The sequence below is a fragment of the Mandrillus leucophaeus genome, unplaced genomic scaffold, assembly GCF_000951045.1.
Source record: "Mandrillus leucophaeus isolate KB7577 unplaced genomic scaffold, Mleu.le_1.0 Scaffold133, whole genome shotgun sequence".
Classification (NCBI taxonomy): Eukaryota; Metazoa; Chordata; class Mammalia; order Primates; family Cercopithecidae; genus Mandrillus; species Mandrillus leucophaeus.
In genome coordinates, this window is record NW_012101288.1 from 2,267,311 (window position 1) to 2,286,285 (window position 18,975).

Sequence of the window (18,975 nt, forward strand, 5' to 3'; positions counted from 1 at the left end):
CAAGATGGAAACCCCGTCTCTACTAAAAATACAAGAAAATTAGCTGGGCGTGGTGGCACGTGCCTGTAATCCCAGCTACTTGGGAGGCTGAGGCAGAGAATTGCTTGAACCCAAGAGACAGAGGTTGTAGTGAGCTGAGATCCTGCCATTGCACTCCAGCCTGGGCAATAGAGCGAGACTCCATCTCAAAAAACATATATATCTATAAAATACATATTTTGAGGCTGATGTAGTCTTTTGTGTGTATTTTGGTTATACTACTTTGACTTTATGATTTAACAAATAGAAGCTTAAATGTTACAATGTTTACATCATTTTTGTTTTTCGTTTTCAGTGGCTCCACCCACAAGGTTACGATATAATGTAATATCTCATGACAGTATACAGATTTCATGGAAGGCTCCAAGAGGGAAATTTGGTGGTTACAAACTTCTTGTGACTCCAGCTTCAGGTAAAAACAATTGACTGTGTTTTGTAGAGCATTAGCAACTTTTCATGCACAGGTAACTAAAAACATGTAGTGCCAAGCATTGTGTTGGGATTATTTGAAAGCTTTTTGTTTTATCTTTAGCGTTTAAAATCTTACCATCTAATCAAGGTAATAATGTTCCCCAAAGAGTAAAGAGTGACTCTTGGCTCTAGTTCTTTTTAGACCAAATTATCAGACAGTCAACAAGTTTTATTTTCTGTTTAGACATAGAAATGAATACTTTGAATTCATTGGAACTTAAATATACAATGCACCTGAGTGTCCAATAGTTTTGACTAGTTGAATAAACTATGATTAATTAACTCAACAGAATAATATTCAGCATTATACATTAAAATTATAAAGGCTAAGTGGATATTGTGAAAATAAGTGATAAGGCAGGAAAAGCATAAGATGAACACATTTTTTGATCATGAATAGTTATTTAAGGACGCTTTAGATTAAGCATCTTTATTTTAAAGTTGATGCTTAAATGATGCCTAAAGATACTTCATTATTTAAAGATGCTTTAAATTAAGTGTCTTTAAATAATGAAGTATCTTTCAGCATCATTTAGTTGAATTTTTCTTTCTCGTATTTTACGTTTTTATTATATGAATATAATAAGCTAAAATAATACAGACCATGTAGGGAAACTGCCTCTGCTACCTGGTTGTTAGGAAGATGAAGATGGGATCAGCAACTGGATTGCTTGAATTCAAAACTTGATTCTGTCACTTATAAGTGGTGTGATTCAGGCCAGTCGATCACTCAGTGCCTCACGTTTCTTCTACGCAATGAGCAAACAATATTTGTACCCACCCCGTGGAGTCTTCTATGAATTTGCATCTCAAGGTTGATCTGGGATCAGCAGCATTGGCATTACCTGAGAGCTTGTTAGAAATGCAGATTACTGGGCTCCACCCTCAACCTCTTCAACCAGCATCTGAATTTTAAAAAGATCCCCAGGTCATTCCTATGCACAGTAAATTTGGGAAGTGCTAGTTGTGAAGACTAAAATAAATATAAAGCCCTTAGAACAGTGGTGCCATATAGTAAGTGCTCAGTAAATGTTACCTATGATTATCATAAAGATGCTTTTAGGTCCCATTATTTCTCCAAGGATCCATTTTCGCACAGTACATAATAAATACTTAATAATACATATTTGTATAATATATATTTATGTAAATATAGTAATTATTTATTCTTTTTCTTGGTGATAAAGAGGGTTATATGGAACTAGACTCCTTTCAGTGGTAGACCTTTTCCCAAAAGATACGGTGAAGGAGACAGATGCTGTATTGTTCATTAATGTGGACGTCTTACTCAGCACTTGATATAAACATTCCAAAAAGACAAGCAGATGAAACACCTGGTTTCTTGCTTGGTCACCAAAAGGCCATATCTTTCATTTATTTTTAAATTTTTAAAATTTTTTGAGACAGAGTTTTGCTCTTTCTTGCTCAGGCTGGAATGCAGAGATGCGATCTCGGCTCACTGCAACCTCTGCCTCGTGGGTTCAAGTGATTCTCCTGTCTCGGCCTCCTGAGTAGCTGGGATTACAGGCACCCACCACCATGCCTAGCTAATTTTTGTATGTTTAGTAGAGATGGGATTTCACCATGTTGGCCAGACTGGTCTTGAACTCCTGACCTCAGGTGATCCACCTGCCTCAGCCTCCCAAAGTGCAGGGATTACAGGCGTGAGCCACTGCACATGGCCTGACATATCTTTTATTAAGAAATATTATCCATAGGCTCATTAGAATGACTTCTGGTTGAGCAATGCCAGATGTCCACTTTTCCCATGGTGGCGTACAGAAGTGACTTGCTTATGGAAAACAATATTCTCAAGCCTGGGTCAGAGTTTTCATTTTGGAGTATGACTCAATTTTGGAATTTCTTTGATTTTTAAAAATATAGCTTATTTTAAAAAATAAGCTATCATGGGAAATTTAAATTTAAAAGATTCTTGAACATTTGTGAGTCTAAAGGTCAAAATACAAGTTACTATTTTTTAGTACCTCTGAGAAGCCCCCATGTCTGATCTTGAAAGGTAATTTTTTTCCTTCAGGTGATTGGTAGCTTAACTTTTTCTGATTAATTGCTGATAATACCAAACTATTAAGTCCCCCCAAGCAAGTGTTATTGAGGAATCATAGAACTGTAAGAGTGACTTGGGTAGCCTCTGAAACAAATCTTCATCTGAATCCTTCAATCCCCTCTTGAAGAGTGCACCCAAGAAGTAGATGTCTAGTTCTTGCTTAGACATCTCCCATGACAAAATAAAAATTGGGAATGTAAGCAAAGTATTTCTTCGTGAATGCTAAGTTTATTTTCCACAGTGTCCTTACTGCAGCAATCCAAGATAATCAGGCTTGACAGTCTGGCATCTATTTGATTAAACATAGTAAATAAAAAGTAATAAATACATTTAGCCACAAAATGTTTATAGCTGTTTCAACACTATGAGACATGATGCAACTATTGTTTATGCCAGCCTTTCTGAAAGTGTGTTCCATGGTATTCTGTAGGATGCTAATAATGGTTTTGCAGCTAAATAGTTTAATGGTCAAATAAATTTGGAAATTCTAGTTTAAACAGAGGTTTAAAGCTTTTATTGTTTGTTTGTTTCAGGAATCTCAAAGCCTTTAATAAAACAATACACTCCATAACTCTCAAAGAGGGACTGTAATATACAGGGTTTGTTTTTTGAGAAACTTTTTTTAGTGAAACACACATTGTGAAAGATATATTAGGTGCACTTTGCAGTAGATGAGTTTTAAATGACAGAAGTTCCTGAAACCAGATTTAACATCTTGAGCATAAACGCATATAAGGAAATGGGTTTGGCAAGAGAAAGACTCCATTTTGCCCTCCAGTAGTAGGCAGCACAGATAATAGCAGCATCAAATTTCAGAATTAAAAATATTAATTTTATTAGCATATGATTAAATTATAATCTGTATTGTGTTTGACTAATTCAGCAAATTTCAGACTTCTCTTGCTGGTACTGCTAGAGAGACAGAAGTTTTAAATTAATTTTCCTTTTCTCAGACACAGTAATTGCAGGCAAAAATTAGAGAAGAAAAGTAAAATTTGGAATTCTGCATAAAAGTTGAGTATTGAATCATCAGCACTTTCAAGAAAGCCTTAGATGTCAGTCTAATTTGATGGAGAGGTAATGGGATTTTGAAATCTTTTCATGAACCAAGCCAACTTTTAAGTAGCCGGTCAATGAGTGGTTCCTTCAGCATCCTGAGCCATTTGTGGTCAGATTTAAGATAATTAAATGGCTCATGTTTCAAGGATGCTCTGACTCACTTTAGAGAGGCCTAGAAAAAAATTCCAGTGTCAATAATTACCTTCGGCCTGCCCATATCTCCCCCTTCACATTTTTTTTTTTTTTTTTGAGGCGGAGTCTCAGTCTGTCACCCAGGCTGGAGTGCAGTGGCGCGATATCGGCTCAGTGCAACCTCTGCCTCCTGGGTTCAAGCGATTCTCCTGCCTCAGCCTCCTGAGTAGCTGGGACTACAGACCAACACCACCATGGCTGGTTAATTTTTTGTGTTTTTAGTAGAGGCAGGGTTTCACCACGTTGGCCAGGATGGTATAAAACCTCTGACCTCAGGTGATCTACCCACCTGGGCCTCCTAAAGTGCTGGGATTACAGGCATAAGCCTCTGCACCTAGCCTCTCTCTTCACTTTTAAGTGAAATTCTTTCCTCGAAGAGTATATCTGATGCTGAGGGCTTGCTGTCTTGTAAGCTTGTACTATGGCTTTTCCTACTATATAAAAGCAGTAGAGTGTTATGATGAAATATTTTCATGAATTTGATTTTCTCTAATTCTGACAATTGTTAGTTATCTAATATAAAAAGAGTACAACTAAAAATAAAGATGGAAGCTATATTATAATTAGGTGCAATACACATATATACCATTGTATCTATTTTTAAATATCTTCACCTCTTGATGTATGTAAAAAAATCATGATATACACTCTAAATATATACAATTTAAAATATATACAATAAAACACATTTCAAAAAATGCCTTCACTGTTTAACACCTTTATTGCTAACTAATAAAGTTTCTTAATGTTCACAGCGAACCTTATTTCTTAGAACTGATTTATTTTTCTCTTTTATTATAGGTGGAAAAACTAACCAGCTGAATCTCCAGAACACTGCAACTAAAGCAATTATTCAAGGCCTTATGCCAGACCAGAATTACACAGTCCAAATTATTGCATACAATAAAGATAAAGAAAGCAAGCCAGTTCAAGGCCAATTCAGAAGTATGTATTTACAGTTCTGAAAGTACCTCTGCAGGACTCTGTCCCAGCCTTGGATTTGAGTCTGTGATATATATTCTACAACTTAAAATTCTAGATTTTTCAGATTTATAGAGATCCTAGAAGACCTTCAGTCTTACCTTCAACAAATTCCTCTGATCTCTAATACTTTCCTACTCTTCCTTTTCCCCCATTTTGCTGTATTCCTACTTACCCTTTGTGCTTTAGTTTCCAATGAACTTTTTAATGTTGGCTCCTGAACCTTACCCAGACATCTCTCCTATGTGATTTCTTAGCATCTAGAGCTTCCCTTCTGGTACTATAACACCATATTGTAATTGCTTATTTACTTCTCTGTGACCCCCACAAGCCTGCAAGTTTTGCAAAGACTATAACTCAATGATTTTTATTTCTCGTTGTATCACAGTTGCATATTATAGGCCTGGCATATAATGGGTGCTCCATAAATATGAATGTCTGAATGGATAATGCCTGCATCTCCTCTATAGGATCCCCAGAAAGTGCCAGTCGAGCCTCTACTAAAACAACCTACGCAACAGGGAATTTAATTCTTTCCAATTGTTAATCAGTTGACATAGGGACCGTTCTATGCCAGTCTCCATGATAAGCTGGTTTGTCAATAAATACAATGTGAGAAGTATTGGAGAGAGTACATATAGGACTCTGTGAAGAGAGGTACTCTCTCTGCCCCAGTAATGGGCTGTGGAGAGGATAGACATGGGAAAGCTTCACGTTTGAGCCAGTTCTCAAATAGTAAATTGGGCATTTGGAGAAATGACAGGGTGTGCAGAGGACATTCTAAGCGGGAGCGAAAGCTCTGTAATGGTCCAATCAATGTCCACACAGTTCGTTAGGAAACATTTCTTTAGATTGAGTTTAAAAATGGTCTACACAGGCTGGGCACGGTGGCTCATGCCTGTAATCCCAGCACTTTGGGAGGCCGAGGTGGGTGGATCATCTGAGGTCAGGGCTTCGAGACCAGCCTGACCAACATGGAGAAACCCTGTCTTTACTAAAAATACAAAATTAGCCAGGCGTGGTGGTGCACACCTGTAATCCCAGCTACTCAGGAGGCTGAGGCAGGATAATCGCTTGAACCCAGAAGGTGGAGGTTGATCTCGGTGAGCCGAGATCACGCCATTGCACTGCAGCCTGGGCAACAAGAGTGAAACTCCGTCTCAAAAACAAAAAGTAAAATAAAAAACAAAGATCTACATAGGCCCTGATTCTTCTGTCTCTCGGGAGACATTCATTCATTCTTTTTTTTTTTTCATTGAACAAATGTATTTCACATGCCTACTAAGTGCCAGACTGTTTTCTAGGCACTTGGGCACAGGACAAATCCCTGCCCCATATGGACCTTATATTCTAATGACGAGATACTACAGCAACACCCTTTTCCTGAAAGTGGTGTTTCAAACATGAAGGATGAAATTTTTTTGTATTGTGAATACAAACAGAAGAGGCCTAGCCTAGTTAACTTTCTGTTACGTCATTGCTAAAAGAAACTCTTCTTAAAAGCCCAATTTATTATTAAGGACAATTTAAAGCATAATAAAAAATCATTAGAATATTTTAATGAACTCCTAAGTAGCCGTCATCTGGCTTCAGCAATTAGCTGCTCATGGCCAGTCTTATTTCTTCTATCCCTCAAACCCTTTTCCTTATTATTTTTTGAGCAAATTGTAGACATCATTTCAAATAGATTTTTTTTTCTAAATTTTAAACAATGGCTTTTAAAATCCTACCATAAGATGAATCCATAAATCTGTGTGGTGGTGGGTCTGGAATTTTGTGTGCAGCAGTGCTCTATCTAGATTTTTTACACCTCTTCCCTCCCTTTTTTCTCTTCCTCTTCTCGGTAATGTTTTGTGAGACATGTAGGCTGGTGCAAAAGTAGTTGCAGTTTTTGTAATTACTTTAAATTGGAAAAATTGCAATTACTTTTGCACCAACCCAATATTTTGTAAATCTTTGAAAAAATTAAAAGAACACGCAACTTTGTTACCTTATGAAACTTCTGAACAAAGACATCTGGCAAATTCACCTGTCAGCAGGGCATACACGTGTTGTAAATGTTACATTCTTTTGAGATTCACATTGTCCAGGAGCTTTAGAAAAGCTTTTTATGTTATTTTTGGTATAAATTAGCCTTCTGTCTCATTTTACTGGCACTGCACTTTAGTTTCTGGCCTCCAAAATTCCTGCATGAGTAGCTGAAATAACTTCACTTAAAGTTTGTGAGAAGCAGTAAAAGGGATAAGGAGAAAATACTCATCTTTCTCTAGTCTGAGGTTTTGCAATTGATTATTTCAAATATTCCACCGATTGAAAAGTGGAAGAAACACAGAGTCATATAAATCTTCCCAGGCTACTTCTTCAAAACACTTAAAAGGAAATTCATTTGTTTCCATCTTGCTTAACTCTGCTAAGATAGCTGTAGAGAAACAGTATAACTGGTTAGCTAGATAAATAATATGCAAGCGTGTATTTTTTATTTTTTATTTTTTTTTGAGATGGAGTCTCGCTCTGTCGCCCAGGCTGGAGTGCAGTGGCGTGATCTCCGCTCACTGCAACCTCTGCCTCCCGGGTTCACGCCATTCTCCTGCCTCAGCCTCCCGAGTAGCTGGGACTACAGGTGCCCGCCACCGCGCCCGGCTAATTTTTTGTATTTTTAGTAGAGACAGGGTCTCACCGTGTTAGCCAAGATGGTCTCGATCTCCTGACCTTGTGATCACCTGCCTCGTCCTCCCAAAGTGCTGGGATTACAGGCGTGAGCCACCGCGGTCGGCTAGCTGTGTTATTTTTATTGGCAGGATAGAGGGATTTGTTCTGCCCAAATAGCAGTTTGTAAGAATAAAATGAAAATTGCTTGGATAGCTTTCTTTTTCCTTTTGCATTTCAGTTATATGCCTGCTCTCTGTGAGATGGAGCTAAAACCTAGTCTCTTCCTAGAAAACTTTCGTGGTTGGTTCCAGGAAAGTGGTGATCAAGATAAAGCTTGTGGCTCTAAGTTTGCTTTTAGTGCAGGGATTTGAATTCTTTATGAGTTCATATTTTGATACACAGTAAAACATAAGAAATGATCTTTGAATTTCTAAGACAGAAAGGCAAATCTGATCTAATAGGTGTTATGACTCCAAATTTGCCACAAACAGTTCAACCACTTCCAGCCTCAGTTTCTTCACCTGCAAATGAGGGTGATGATATGCCTATTACTGTGCCGATGAGCTTACTTCACCACATAGTAGAGCATGGTAGCTATTGTTGTCGTAAGAAATACCATTTTGCTTGTTAACTATCTGTTTTCCAATTGATTTTGCCCCTACGTGAGGAAGACAGCACCTTGGTCGACATACATGTTTACATCTTATATGTGACATAGTGGATCAGCTTCCATAATGGCTGTTATTTTTTCTTGTTTATTTATAGACTACTTTTTATTGCTCTGTGTTTTAATTTAGTACCTTTAAATATGGAGGGCACCTCTCCAATGATTAGGAGAGACATGAGATGGAAGTAAAAGTTTTATTACCTACAGGTCCTGGGAGTTACATGGTATGCCTGGAGGCCACACCCACGGAGGTCAGGGAGCACAAGAAGTGGGGGTACCCATAAGCCAGGGTCTTTATTGGGGTCCAGGGCATTATCCTCAGGTTTCTTTGAGGAGGGTTTTAATTGGGGCATTTAAATCAAGCAGGCATGAGTTCCAAGAGGTCACACTGTGACTGGGAGGCAGTGTGGCATATCTGCACAGTTCATGCAGAGAATGAGGGCCAGTGGTGCCAGTCAGGTGAGTAGAAGGTAGAAATAGATCTAGGAGAGAATAATGAATAATGAATAGTAAGAGTAACTCCCAAATAGAGACTGGCAGAAACTCCACTGGAAAGGTGACGTTTGAACTACACTTTGAAAGATGGGCAGGGAGCAGTTGTTTAAGTCGGATAATCTGGATTAACCACATTTAGGAACTAGTGCTTTAGGGTATGTTGTAGGACCAGAAACTGTGTCAAGGGTGATTGAGCCTGTTTCTAGTATGAGTAAGTCCAACTTACATTTAAAATGGATGCTGAGGCAACATGAAATTTGTAAGAATTCACCACATTCTATGTTGGAAAATTTTTTTCTCTTTTAAATGTGTTTTGTCAATCTTTGCCTGCAAATTCCTGCCTTTCTTTGGAAGTCTGACTCAAAAGGGAAGTTTCTCCAAGTCTCTACCTCTGAATTTATTACTAGTCTTTCCTAGAACTGTTTCTACCTCCAGCATCACTCAGCACGATCTTTCTCATATTAAAGTTGCAGACATATTTTGTTTTAGAAAATGCAAGTAATTTGGGGTGACAGCATATGTGTGGGTGGGATTGAAGATACAGATTTGGGAATTATTTATGAAAAGGTGAGAATTTAAATTGTGGGATGGTAAAATTACAGCGGGTTGTACAGAGACACAAGACACTCTTAGTATATGATTGTGTTTCATGAATAGTAATAGAGAAAGAGCCCAAAGAATGAGAATGAAAAGGAGTGGTCAACAGGAGAAAACCAGGATAAAGCCATTGTAAAAACTGAGAAAGAAAAGAATTTAAGTGTGTATGTGTGTGTGTGTGGAGGTGGGGTGCGGTGGTGGTGGGGGGGTGCTCCAAAGTGCCAATGCTTATAGAGAAGTCGGTGAATGAAGTTTTAAAAAAATTGTTATAAAAATTTATACATATCAGGATCAAGGCATCTTATATTTTTATTTTTAAAATGTTTTAAAATTGTGTTTTAAATCCTGGAATTTAATCTCTGGGTAGCAGAAAGTCAAGGAAGGTTTCTAAGAAAAGGAATAATAGAGTGACATGACCTTGGCAAATGACAAATCTCAAACCATTTCAGCAAAGCGATGGAAGACAGTGGAAAGAAAGAGGAGGAGGATATGATAAAGACAGGATGAATGGAACAATATCCTGGAGAAGGCAGCAAGGGTGGTTCAGAGGAAATCATTGCTTCCCCTATGTAGCTTACCCCCCAATACATTTGGTGATTTCCATGAAATGAATGTAGCAATTAAACGAAATACCTTGGCTCACTTCTGCATTTTCACGGGGTGTTTTATTTGTGCAGAAACCGCTGCCATTTGGCAGGCTCTTGGACTGCTTCAAACAGCCTAAGGTGCTATTTGGCAGAAAAGCAGCTGTGCAGTTTTAAGGAGAGAATGCAGTGGAAAGTTAAGCTAATGGTGTAGGTTGATACGAATTTATTAAAAGGCCATGGGGCATTTTTTGGTCCCTGAACATTTTCTAATTAAAACCATAAAAAACCACCATTTATTAATGGGGAAACTTTTTTTTTAAGTTTGAAAAGGAATTATTATAAGGCTCTTCACTTTTTTTATTTTTTTATTTTTTTGCTGATGGAGCAATTCCAAATGAGGCTATTTATGGTTAAGATCTTTCTAGAATGGGGACCAAGCTCACAGGCTAAGTCCAGAGACTTGAAGATACAGCTTTAACCCCATGCCAACACTTAACTGGTTTTATGAAATAGGTTTTAGCTTTCTGGTTCTTCATTCCCTCATGTATAAGCTAGGGATAATTATGCTGATTTTACAGCAGTTATGAAGGATTAAATATTTGTGACACATCTGCCCATAGTGCATACTCAGCCAAAGTAGTTCCTTAGGTGTTTCTGTGTCTTCTCATGACGTAGTTGAAAAAAAAAAAAAAAAAAGAGCAGTTCTAATATTTGGGGATGAGTTTGTACCGTGGAGCTCATTTCTGTAAATACTTTTAGGGCTCTCAAGGGTTTTAGTAAAACTCATCGAACATTTTCTTTTAGACTTTAATATAACACGGTGCTGTCTCTCTACTTTTCTTCCAGTTAAAGATTTAGAAAAAAGAAAGGATCCAAAGCCCAGAGTCAAAGTTGTGGACAGAGGAAATGGGAGTAGACCATCTTCACCAGAAGGTCAGAGACGATTTTGATTAACTCATGTTGGGAGTTGGGTTGTTTTAGTTACACAGGCAGTTCTCATGTATGTGGTTCCTGGTCCCATCTGAGAAGTGCAGGTCTAATATGAAGATCGCCTGTGGCCTCTTTGTACTCTTCCTTCCTTTCCCACACAAGATGACCCTCAACCCTTTGGCATGGCAGGTGACCTTTAGGGCACCTTTCTCAGAATGGTGCATATATGTATAGCCTATCATAGTTCTTGTTCTGTGCATACCTTTTCACTTGGAAACCTATCCATGCCAATTCATATAGGAGGCAGGATCACCCAGTGTAAATTGCATGGGCTCTCCCACTTGCCTGCCTAAATTCAAAGCCTGCCTTTACCACTTTGAGTGATCTTATACTAGTTATCCAAATGTCTATGTCTCCATTTCCTTATCTGCAAAATGTGGAGAATGGGATTCAGATCATAGAGTTCTTTGGGATAAAATGCATTGATATGGGTAAAATACTTAGAACATTGCCTGCCATTGAATAATGTTAGTTATTATTGTTAGTCTACCTCATTCTTTTTAATAGCCAGATAGTATTCTATGGGATAGACTATTATAATTTAGTGATTAGTCCCCACCAACCCCCTTTTTTTTGAGACAGGATCTCACTCTGTCACCCAGGCTGGAATGCAGTGTCACGATCTCGGCTCACTGCAACCTCCACCTCCCGGGTTCAAATGATTCTCTTGCTTCAGCCTCCTGAGTGGCTGGTATTACAGGTGCATGCCACCATGCCCAACTGATTTTTGTATTTTTAGTAGAGACAGGGTTTTGCCATGTTGTCCAGGCTGGTCTCGGTCAGGTGATTCACCTGTCTCTACCTCCCAAAGTGTTGGGATTACAGGTGTGAACCATGGCACCCTGCTGGTTATTCCCCTTTTGATGAACATTTAATGTTGTCCAATTTTCACTATCACAAACATGCTGTAACAGCATATTTCTAACTGTGGAACTGCGAAGTTAAAGGATAAGCAAATTTTAGCCTGCCAAATTGATAGATGGCAGGCTCTATCAATATCGACTTAAATTTTTTTCAGTGATTTGTACTTCTGCCAACAATATGTAACAGGGATTATTTCATATGTTCTTTTCAACATTTGAAATCCCTAATATTGAAAAAATTCCCCAATTTTATATCATTTGTTTAATGTTTTGATTACTAGTGAGGTTGAATATTTTTTCATATCTTTAGTGGTCATCTGTAATTTTTCCTGTTCATTTTTGTTTTGTGTTGTCTTTATTTCTTTAATGAATATATAAAAATTTTCTAAATATTTTGAGTATGAAACCCTTTTCTACATATTGTTGTAGTTTTGCAAATATTTTCTCCTGGTGTATAATTTGCCTTGCAACTTTATTCATCTTTTTGATAATTTTTAATACAATTAAAAAAATCCTTGACAAATGTTTTACTCTGAATTTTGATGCATTTCTTGGTTTTCTAATATTTTAACATGAAACATTTGCCTATTTTTCTTCTAATGATGTGCAGGTTTATATTTATATTTATTACAACTTATTAAATATGTTAGATATAAAATGTATAAAAATAATGTCATAAACATGTTTGTCCAGATTAAGAAAATAAACCTATTACCATACAGTTAAAACTCATTACTTATCCCCATAAATTCCCTTTCCTCTCTTGTAGGAGGCTGCCACTAAGCTGCAGTCAGTTTTTAACATTCCAATATGTCTTTATCATTCTACTTCATATATATTTGCAAGCTTAAAACGTATTTAATTATACAAAGTTCAAATTTGTATGCAGTTTATTATAATGGATGTATACCTTTGTAACTTTTAAATCTAATGTTAAACTTTTTTGAGTTATCTATGTTGATTTATGTAGAGCCAATTTATTCATTTTCTTTACTGTGTAGAATAGAATGCCACTGGATAAATATATTCCAATGTATTTAGCCCTCCCACTCTTGATGTTACCAGTATTTTGCTATAATTAATTTGTTGTAAGTATCTTTGCTTATGTCTCCTGTACATGTGGTAGAATTTTTCTAGAGTATATACCTTGGAATCAAGTTATTTAGTTGCTGCATATATATATTTTTATAGCTTCTCTTGATATCTTTTTATGCTTTTATATCCAGTACTTCATTGTATTTTCTTTTTTCTAACATCCTGAGTTGAGTGTTTACACCTTAATTTTTAATTTTTCTTTTCTATTATATGCATTTTAAAATACCCAAGTACTACTTGAGCTGTCTCACATAGGTTTTGATATGTAGTGTTATGCTGTAGTTCATACTGTTTTCTAAATTTCACTAGATTTTCTCCCTTGATCCATGAGTTACTTAGAAATATGCTATTAATTTTTAAACATCTGGAGATTTTAAAAGAAGACATTTATTTATTATTGATGTCTAATTATTGCATTGTGGGTAGAGAATGGGGTGTGTAGAAATATTCTTTGAAATTTGTTGAGGCATTTTATTACTTAAATGTGGTCAGTTTTTAAAACCATTCCATGTGTCCTTGAGAAAAATGTGCATTTCAATTTCCCTTGATGGTATTTGCCCATTTCTATTTGTAACTCTGGCAATTTTGTTTTAAATACCTAAGGCTAGATACAAACAAAATAAGAGTTATTATATTTTTATAGTCAATTTTTCTTTTTCATATTTTGTAATGATTCTTTTTGTTCTTAGTAATTCAATATTTGCCTCAAGGACTATTTTATCTAATATTAATATAGCTATATCACCTTTATTTTATTTAGTACTCACATAATGCATTGATTCTCTTTTCTGTAACTTTCATTCTCTTTGTGTCTCAAGTTCAAGGTGAGTAATTTGTAAAGTAGATTAATTTGCATTAAAAATTATCTTACAATCATTGTATTTTACTTGATAGCTTTAGTTTACTTAAATGTGTTGATGTTACTGATAATTTTGGACTTACTATTTATTTTATGCTATTATCCTACATTTTTCTTATCTTTTTCCCCCCTATTATACCTTACTTAAAATTGACCAAGTTTCTTTTTTCTTTAAATCCATTTTATCCCTTACTGACCTGGAAAAGCTAACATAGTCTAATCCTAACCAATATCTTTACTATTTCCCTATAATACAGAATACGGAATTTAATAATGCTTTATATTCAACTATTACTCTCCCGTCTTACACATCATTTTTGAAAAATACATTAACTTATTTTTTGCCTCACAAATATATTATTGAATACAGTTATTATAGATATTCTTTAACAATCAGTGTTTGTCCAGATTTGCCCATGAAGTTGTTTTGTTCACCATTTCATCTTGCATCTCACACCTTCTCTATGTATCCACTTTCTTTCATAGAAGATCTGCGGTGATAAATTTATCTTTATTCGTGCAAAAATATCTTCACTCTGTAGTCACTATTGAGAGATTAGCTGGGTACGAGATTAAGAGTTGTCTCCAGTCATTTCAAAGACATTTTACTGTCTTCTGGCTCCTGTTGCTTTGTTGAGATGTGTGTTTTCAGTCTAAGGGTTGTTCCTTTGTAGGTGACCTCTCTTTTCTCTCTGGATGCATTTCAGGCTTGCTGTCTTTTATCTTTGGGCTTCTGCTGCTTCACTATCGACAGCCCAGATGTAGATTTCTTTGTGCTTCCAGATTTCAGATTTATATCTTTCACCAGGATTGGAAAATTCTTGACCTTTAACTCTTTAAATATTATTTTTCTCAATAATTTATATTCATATTCTTTCTCTCAATTAGATTTATGACAGTTTCTTTGGACAATCTATGTCTTTTAATACTAATATTTTCTACCTCTCTGATTTTACGAATGATATTTTGGGTTCCTTATATCTGTCTTTTAGGACACTAGATCTCTTCCCCTCTCTAATCTACTCTTTAGCCTGTTCTTTTCAATGGGGAAATATTTTATTCCTAGAAATTATATGTGCTTCTTTTTCAAGGTTGCTAGGAATTTTTTATGGTGCTTGGTTCCTTTTTAATTGTTAATCATTCTAATATTTTAATCATGATTATTTTATATTCTGAATTCAATAATTCTATTATTAAAGCATTTTAGGGTTAAATTTGTGTGTGTGTGTGTGTGTTTGTTTGTTTGTTTGTTTTGTTTTGTTTTTTAGATGGAGTCTTTCTCTATTGCCCAGTCTGGAGTGCAGTAGTGCAATCTTGGCTCACTGCAACCTCTGCCTCCTGGGTTCTAATGATTCTCCTGCCTCAGCCTCCCAAGTAGCTGGGATTACAGTTGCCCGCCACCATGCCTGGCTAATTTTTGTATTTTTAGTAAACATGGGGTTTCACCATGTTGGCCAGACTGGTCTCAAACTTGTGACCTCAGGTGATCTACCTGCCTCCATCTCCCAGAGTACTGGGATTACAGGCATGAGCCACCACACCCGGTTAGGGTTAAATTCTTGTTACTTGTTTATACTGACTTTCATTCATGGGGCTGGTTTCTTTGTATGATGTGTTACTTTGGCTTGTGGACTCGTGTGGAAATTCTTCACAGCATGTCTTAAGGGTGAGCTCCTTCAGAACGGGGCATTTTGGTTGCTACCAACCTGGAAACGCTTTATGTTAATTTCTTGTCTTAAGATACTCAGGGCTTGTCCATGGTTACAAATTCACAGGAGAGACAGTTTTCCTCCACATAGAGCTTAGGCCAATGTAAACCCTTTCCTTGTCATCTCCCTTGCTAGACAGCAGTTATTTTTCTAGTCCAACAATTTGTAAGGCTATGGCCCTGTGAGGGTGCCTCCTTTACATAAGAACTATCAAGTCCAACTTCCCACCTTGAATGCATTAAGGTTTTGTCTCCCATTCCAGCATGACTATTACAGCTTAATGTCTTGATTGATAAATTTCTGGTTAAGGTGAAATCTACCAGATATATATTTTCCCTTGCAGTAAGTAAGTAGCTTATGATGAGATATTTTGAGACATGTAAATATTCTGTTTCTCATTAAAATTTCACCTACTTGCTTTAGCGTCTATTAATTCTTGCCTGAGTCAGTAACTATTACGATGTTTCTCAAATGGTAATTTTTCTAACTCCATTTTTCATTCTACATTTATTATTTGGCATTCTACTGTAAAGAAGATTTTTCCCTTCTCCCACACTTGTTTTTCTTTTCATATGAGTATGGACTGGTGGGTTCTTAGTTTATTTGAGTGGGTTATAATCATTACTATCATTGTTTATTATGATGCTCAAATTGTTCCAGATTTGCTAGGTGGGAACTATTTCATGCTGTCTCTTATGTCTTTTAAATATGTTCCCATCATTCTTTAAGTTATTTCTTACTTTCTGGCACAAACTTTACATTCTGAGCTCTTGTATTTTTTCTACCTGGCCCCAAAATGAACCATTTCTTCCAAGAATCGTGGCTTCTTTTTGTGGAGAATAGTATTTTGCAACCAAAATGTGGGTACTAACCGTGCCTCTTGCTTCTGGAGTGTCATACCATTATCTCTCTGTCTGTCTCTCATTCTCTTACTCTCTAGCAATCAGTCATCTATCTATCATTTACTTATCATCTATCAATCATCTATCTGTTGTCTAGCATCCGTCTATCATCTTTCTATTATCTGTCATCTATCTATCTATCTATCTATCTATCTATCTATCTATCTATCTATCTTACTGCATCTTATATCTATCTTTTGTCCATATCACAGGGTTTATTTTAGCCCTCCTTCTTCTAATATTTATAACTCCCCTTTCAAGAGAGTGAGAAACATGACTCCCAATATTCTAAATATATCTACTCAAATGGTCAATCATAGAAATAGTTTTAGAACTGCTAATCTGTGCATACTGCAAAAAGACAAACAATTCTATTAACTTGAGTTCAATGTTTGCTTTTATTCTGGAGTATATCATATCTGTATTCAAAAGGATCTTGGATTAGTTCTTTTCTTCCCTGTTCACTGTGGTTTTGTTATTTATTTTAATAGGGAACAGTTAAGTTAATCCGTGAGTATGTAAAACATTGGCACATTTCCAGAAGTTGAAAAGTCTACAAAAGGATGACACTGAAAAAGAAGTATCACGTCTGCTATTCCTTCCATCCAACTTTGCTTGCCCCTCCTATATAACCAAATGTGTTAGTTTCCGTCTTATCTTTTGTGTGTTTCTTTGTGTAAGAACAAACAGATTTGTTAATATTTTTAAGGGAGAATTTTACAAGGAAGTTTGCGTGTTTGGATTGGCATTTTTTTTTTTTTTGGCCACTTGATGCTTAGACAACAGTGTTTAAGGTGAAATCTATGGAAGCATTTGTGGATTAGAGTTTGGCTCCAGAATTTATCAGCTATAGCTATGTATTTCTAAAGTGTCTTAACTGCTGTATTCTTTCCCCTGATGCACCTTCCTCTTTCCTTTCCAAAACCTAGGATTGAGTGAAACGAATTAAAACTAAGAAGTAGACAATGGAAGAGTGAGGCTACTATTGGCACATGTTCTAATAAATACCAATACACATTTGGAGAAGGAAGATTCATAAGCAGTCCATTTCCTTCCTCACTGAAGATATGTCTGAACATATGTTTACGGAAGAGTTCTTTCTGAGCCCACTTTCAGGCAGGCGCTGTCTCAAAGGGTTTATTGTAGTGATGAGGACTTGGGGTAGGGCAAGAACTTTCAAGAGGTTTGTGGAAAATAGGTATCTTCCTCTTTCAGGTGAGGGTTTCTATGAGGTGTGTGCCAGGGCAGTGAGGACTTTGTGAGAGCGCTGGTTATGTGGGAGAATTGTCTTAAGAAGTAAGTTATAAACAATGGTGACAGTCCAGGACAGAGTTACAGCTCCTAGGAGGTGGAGGGGGATGCATTAGTGTGACCCAATGGAGATAAAAGATGCCCCCCCTCCACCCCAACCAGGTCGTTTATGCAACCCTTAGCATAAGCCGCTCCTCCAAGTCGTGGTGCTTTCATGATCCACATTGAACTATACTGCTCTTTGTTTTCCCTGAAATCTGTGATTTTCTTGTATAAGTGTCTACATTGATAGTGGCTCAGATACAATCAGATATATTATACATATTTTACAATTTTAGTTTAAATGCACAGAGTTAAGATCCTTAACAGAAGTGGCTGTGCAGTTAAATACTTAACTTGTTTCCAATCTACTGTACATGTTTCTTTAATAATCCAAAATTAACTCACAAACAAAAGTGGTATTTGCCTTTGAGCATAATATTGGCACATTTGCATTAATGGCTATTTCTCCATCATTGTCCAAACAGCTTTCTTTAATCATTTTTGGAGTTTTGCACAAGAATGCAGAACCTGATTGGAAATGATCAAGAGACTGATAGGAAAAACAGCATAGGGTTTTTTTTTTCTTCTTCTTTTTCAGTGATTTTTAAAATTAAGATCACCAGCCTTCTTTGTTTTGTTTTTAATGGATTTTTAAAAATACTGTAGTCCCTACACTGTCGGGGTGAATCTCAGTGCTCTCATTTTCTGGGGGAAAAATGAGATGAGCTTAAATTATTCTTTCCAGAAATCAGCAAACTATGGCCCATGGGCAAAATTCAGTCTTCTGTCTATTTTTTAAAATAAGGTTTTATTGGAACACAGCTATGCTCATTCCTTTACATATTGTCTATGGCTGCCTTCCCACAATATCAGAGTTGAGTAGTTACAAGAGAGATCATATGACCTGCAAAGACTAAAATATTTTCTGTTTTGCTCTTTTCAGAAAAAGTTTGTTTATCTTTGTCTTAGGATGTTTAAAAATTTTTGAATGTGTTGGCACACAATCCTTCACTAAAAAAGTAATGAAATGCTTTTCTGAGGACAACTGTTCTATTTTGCTATTTCATAATTGCATAGGCTATACTCATAAAATATATATATATACACACACACATGCCTACCTTTGAACATTTCTACCTCTTATACTCCCACAGTTGATTTTTTTTTTTTTTACCTGAAGCATGAGTACTCTCAAGAGTTAGCTGTGAGAATTGAGTTAAAATGTGTAAAATGCCTAGTACATAGTAAGTGCCACATATTTTATATATAGCATTTACTACATGCGTAAAACAGTTTAAATACATATATAAATAGCATAGTATTTGTTATTAATAATAACATGTATATTTTGCAAGAGCTAAGATCATCATGGGCAATGGTTTATATTATTGATTTAATAATGAATGCATAGAAGAGCTGGTAATTATCCCCTAGTGTCAAGCACTGAATTAGTTTCTGGGGA

At 36.3% G+C, this 18,975-nt stretch overlaps 1 protein-coding gene across 1 annotated transcript in view; it reads left to right on the top strand.

Moving 5' to 3' along the window:
- The window catches only part of COL14A1 (collagen, type XIV, alpha 1), a 263,059-nt gene that overhangs the window by 32,309 nt on the left and 211,775 nt on the right, over positions 1 to 18,975 (top strand). The window contains exons 4-5 of the mRNA XM_011973001.1: positions 4,628 to 4,771; positions 10,649 to 10,735. Of these exons, the coding sequence (XP_011828391.1) occupies positions 4,628 to 4,771; positions 10,649 to 10,735 (231 nt within the window). The remainder of the gene's footprint in view (positions 1 to 4,627; positions 4,772 to 10,648; positions 10,736 to 18,975) is intronic.